Source organism: Lolium rigidum, chromosome 6 (assembly GCF_022539505.1).
Source record: "Lolium rigidum isolate FL_2022 chromosome 6, APGP_CSIRO_Lrig_0.1, whole genome shotgun sequence".
Lineage (NCBI taxonomy): Eukaryota > Viridiplantae > Streptophyta > Magnoliopsida > Poales > Poaceae > Lolium > Lolium rigidum.
The window spans coordinates 185,835,483-185,838,164 of record NC_061513.1 but is presented as its reverse complement, the minus strand read 5'-3'; the positions used below and the strand labels follow the sequence as shown (position 1 = coordinate 185,838,164).

The window sequence follows — 2,682 nt, the reverse complement described above, 5'->3', positions numbered from 1 at the left end:
AAGTGAATACAGGGCCCTCTACTCGCGTTTTAAGGGGCGAAAATATACGGGGCTTGTTAGACATGCTCTAACTACCCCATCCACCTAGGTTTTACTCGGTGATCCCACGCTATGTGATGAAAAAAATTGATCCCACGGCACATGATAGTCCGATCCTTGTGGTCGGCTCCCCTTATATATACGTGGGCTCGTCATCAAAGAAGAGAACAATCTCGCAGCCTCTCTTTTCCTTTCCTGTTGGGATCAAGGAAAACCCTCCATTCCTCTCTCTCCTGCGCGTCCTGGTTAGGGTTTAGCAGATGACGTGTCCGTGGCGGGATGACGACTTCATGAACGCCGATGTTGGCCATGGCGGGCTTACGCCTACGGATGAGCGCCGTGCCCATGTTGGCAACCTCCCCTGGCGCGCCGACAGCCGCTCACTCATAGACACCTTCGCCAACCACGGCGTGCGCTACGCCGAGGTGAGTGTTCGATGCCTGATCGATATGATGCATGGGTTGACGGTGTACTGTACTATGATGCTTCTGATCGATTGTGTATTTCCTCTGCCAAGTTGCGCATCTTTCCTACTCCTAGTTGTTTCCTAGGGTTAGATCCAGATTATCTCCGCATTGGTTTTGTTCGCAACAGATTTGCGCTAGATCTCTTTGTTCCCTTCCCATGGACACTGATTTTTAAGGACTGGTGAGATCTTAATCAGCAGCTTTACCAATTTACTACTAGTATATGATTGCTCGACAGTACTACGGTGCTTTCCTATGTTAACTTGTTAGAAAACCTATTGATATTGTGGATGCATGGATCTGTATATGTGTGTCTTCTCCGTTATTCATATCGATTTATGTTTCAGTTTGGCTGCATTGTTTTTTTTTGTTCCTCGTTTCCCGTTCCATTATACCCAGCACTGAATGTTCAAGGTCTGGGATCTCAGTTAACTGGCCTTCGTAGACACATTCATCATACCTTTTCCCGTCTTCTGTTACTGGTACAGATCGTGTCTCCAAATAATGATGGATGGTCTAAGCTTGTTCCACTTGATTAAAAACAAGATATGTATAGTTCCACTTGAGAGTGGTTTGTAGCACGCATGTTTCTCGTGTTTGTTAGGATAACGATATTTCCAGTTCACTAATTATCTGTGAAATTTCCACGTGTCTAAGTGTGCTGTATTTGCTATGAACTTTTTACCAGGTCATCGTCGACAGGGAGACGGGCAGATCCCGCGGGTTCGGCTTCGTCACCTTCGACGACAGCAAGTCGATGAATAGCGCCATCAAGGACATGAACGGACAGGAGCTGGGCGGCCGTAACATCACCGTCAGCCAGGCCAACCAGCGCTCCCGCCGCTGAAGGGCATGAACAGCAACATCTAGGAGGTCGGCTGCCTGTGCATTTAGCTTCAGCTTATCAACTTATCGTGAGTCTCGTGTGGTCGTTTAGTTTGTGTCCGTGAAATGGAACCTGTTGGTCTATCTATGTTGCGCGTCCTTATTGTTATGTTGGAACATGTTCGATTATCTGCGTTGCGTGTCCTCATGGTTGTGTTGAACATCCTATTTATCGTTTAATCAATTGCAGTGTTGAAATGAAATTGTCAATTATCTATCTCTGTTTTTGGTTGTTTGGTTGCACTCAGCTTTCCGAGAATGTGTTCCCATTATATCATTTGCTTTCCAGCTTCACAAACTAATGTTTGATCCCCCAAGGCATTGGGGGTGTTTGATCCCCAAGGCATTGGGAACATAGATGGTCTTGGAAGTGCTCCTTTTAGGACATCACAAACCATAGAGTGAACATGTCATATCTGTTGGAAATTTCACATATATTGCGTCCCCGGGCTTCTCCATTCCTCTAGTTTTACTTTCGTCTATTGTGCGTGTGGTTCCTCCTATCAATGCTCTCCGTGGCTGGAGTTTGAGTGCGCCGCCCGTGATGTTTGTTTTCTGTCCGTGCAAATGTAGTGTGATCAGTGACAACATCCTCGTCGCCAGTCCTTTGTATTTAGGAATCCAAAGTAGCCTTGCTTGACGCTGCTAAATCGTGCTTCTTTTTTCCACCCTATCTATATGAGTTCACAATGTCGACGCCAACCATGGCGTCAACATTAGGGAAACTCTATAAAAAGGCCGCTCCGCTGGCTCCTTGTCTGTCAAGTATCACCTTCTTTCTCTCGTGCCGCTCCAAGTATCATCTTCTCGATCTCGCGGGATGGCTTTCACCATTATATGCGGCGTGATTAGGGGTTGGTTTGGGGGCGAACCATGAAAGTTCCCGGACTTTGTGGGCAAATGCGTGTGGCTTGTTTTTTCCTTTTATTTCTCTAAACCAACAATTCAAGCTAAAATCTCTTTTGAACCGTTGATCCCAACTCTGGGTTTCAATGAATTTGTACTTTATTTTGAGTGTACTTTATAATTGTTTTTCATTTACTAGTACTTTGTTTCCGGTATACTAGTTCTCTTCTTTCAGTGTACCTGTATTCGGTTTTCTGTATTTGTACTATGTTTCTTATGTACTAATTCTCCATTTTTAGTGTACTTATACTCCGTTTTTCTGTGTACTTGTGCTCCTTTTTCTGTGTGCTTTAATCTATTTTTTCTCCAACTGGTCAAACCCCCCTTTCCATTAATTTCTCAACGAAAAGAAAGTATAATCTATTTTTTTCTGCGTGCTTGTACT

The 2,682-nt window shown here is 44.7% G+C and overlaps 1 protein-coding gene across 1 annotated transcript; it reads left to right on the top strand.

The window, feature by feature from the left end:
• Window positions 1-299: 299 nt before the first annotated feature.
• LOC124663631 (glycine-rich RNA-binding protein GRP1A-like) lies at window positions 300-1,365 on the top strand. Its single transcript, XM_047201307.1, has 2 exons — window positions 300-464; window positions 1,195-1,365. Exons 1-2 carry the CDS (start codon window positions 300-302, stop codon window positions 1,351-1,353), a joined length of 324 nt encoding a protein of 107 aa, XP_047057263.1. The 3' UTR covers window positions 1,354-1,365.
• The last annotated feature ends 1,317 nt before the right edge of the window (window positions 1,366-2,682 follow it).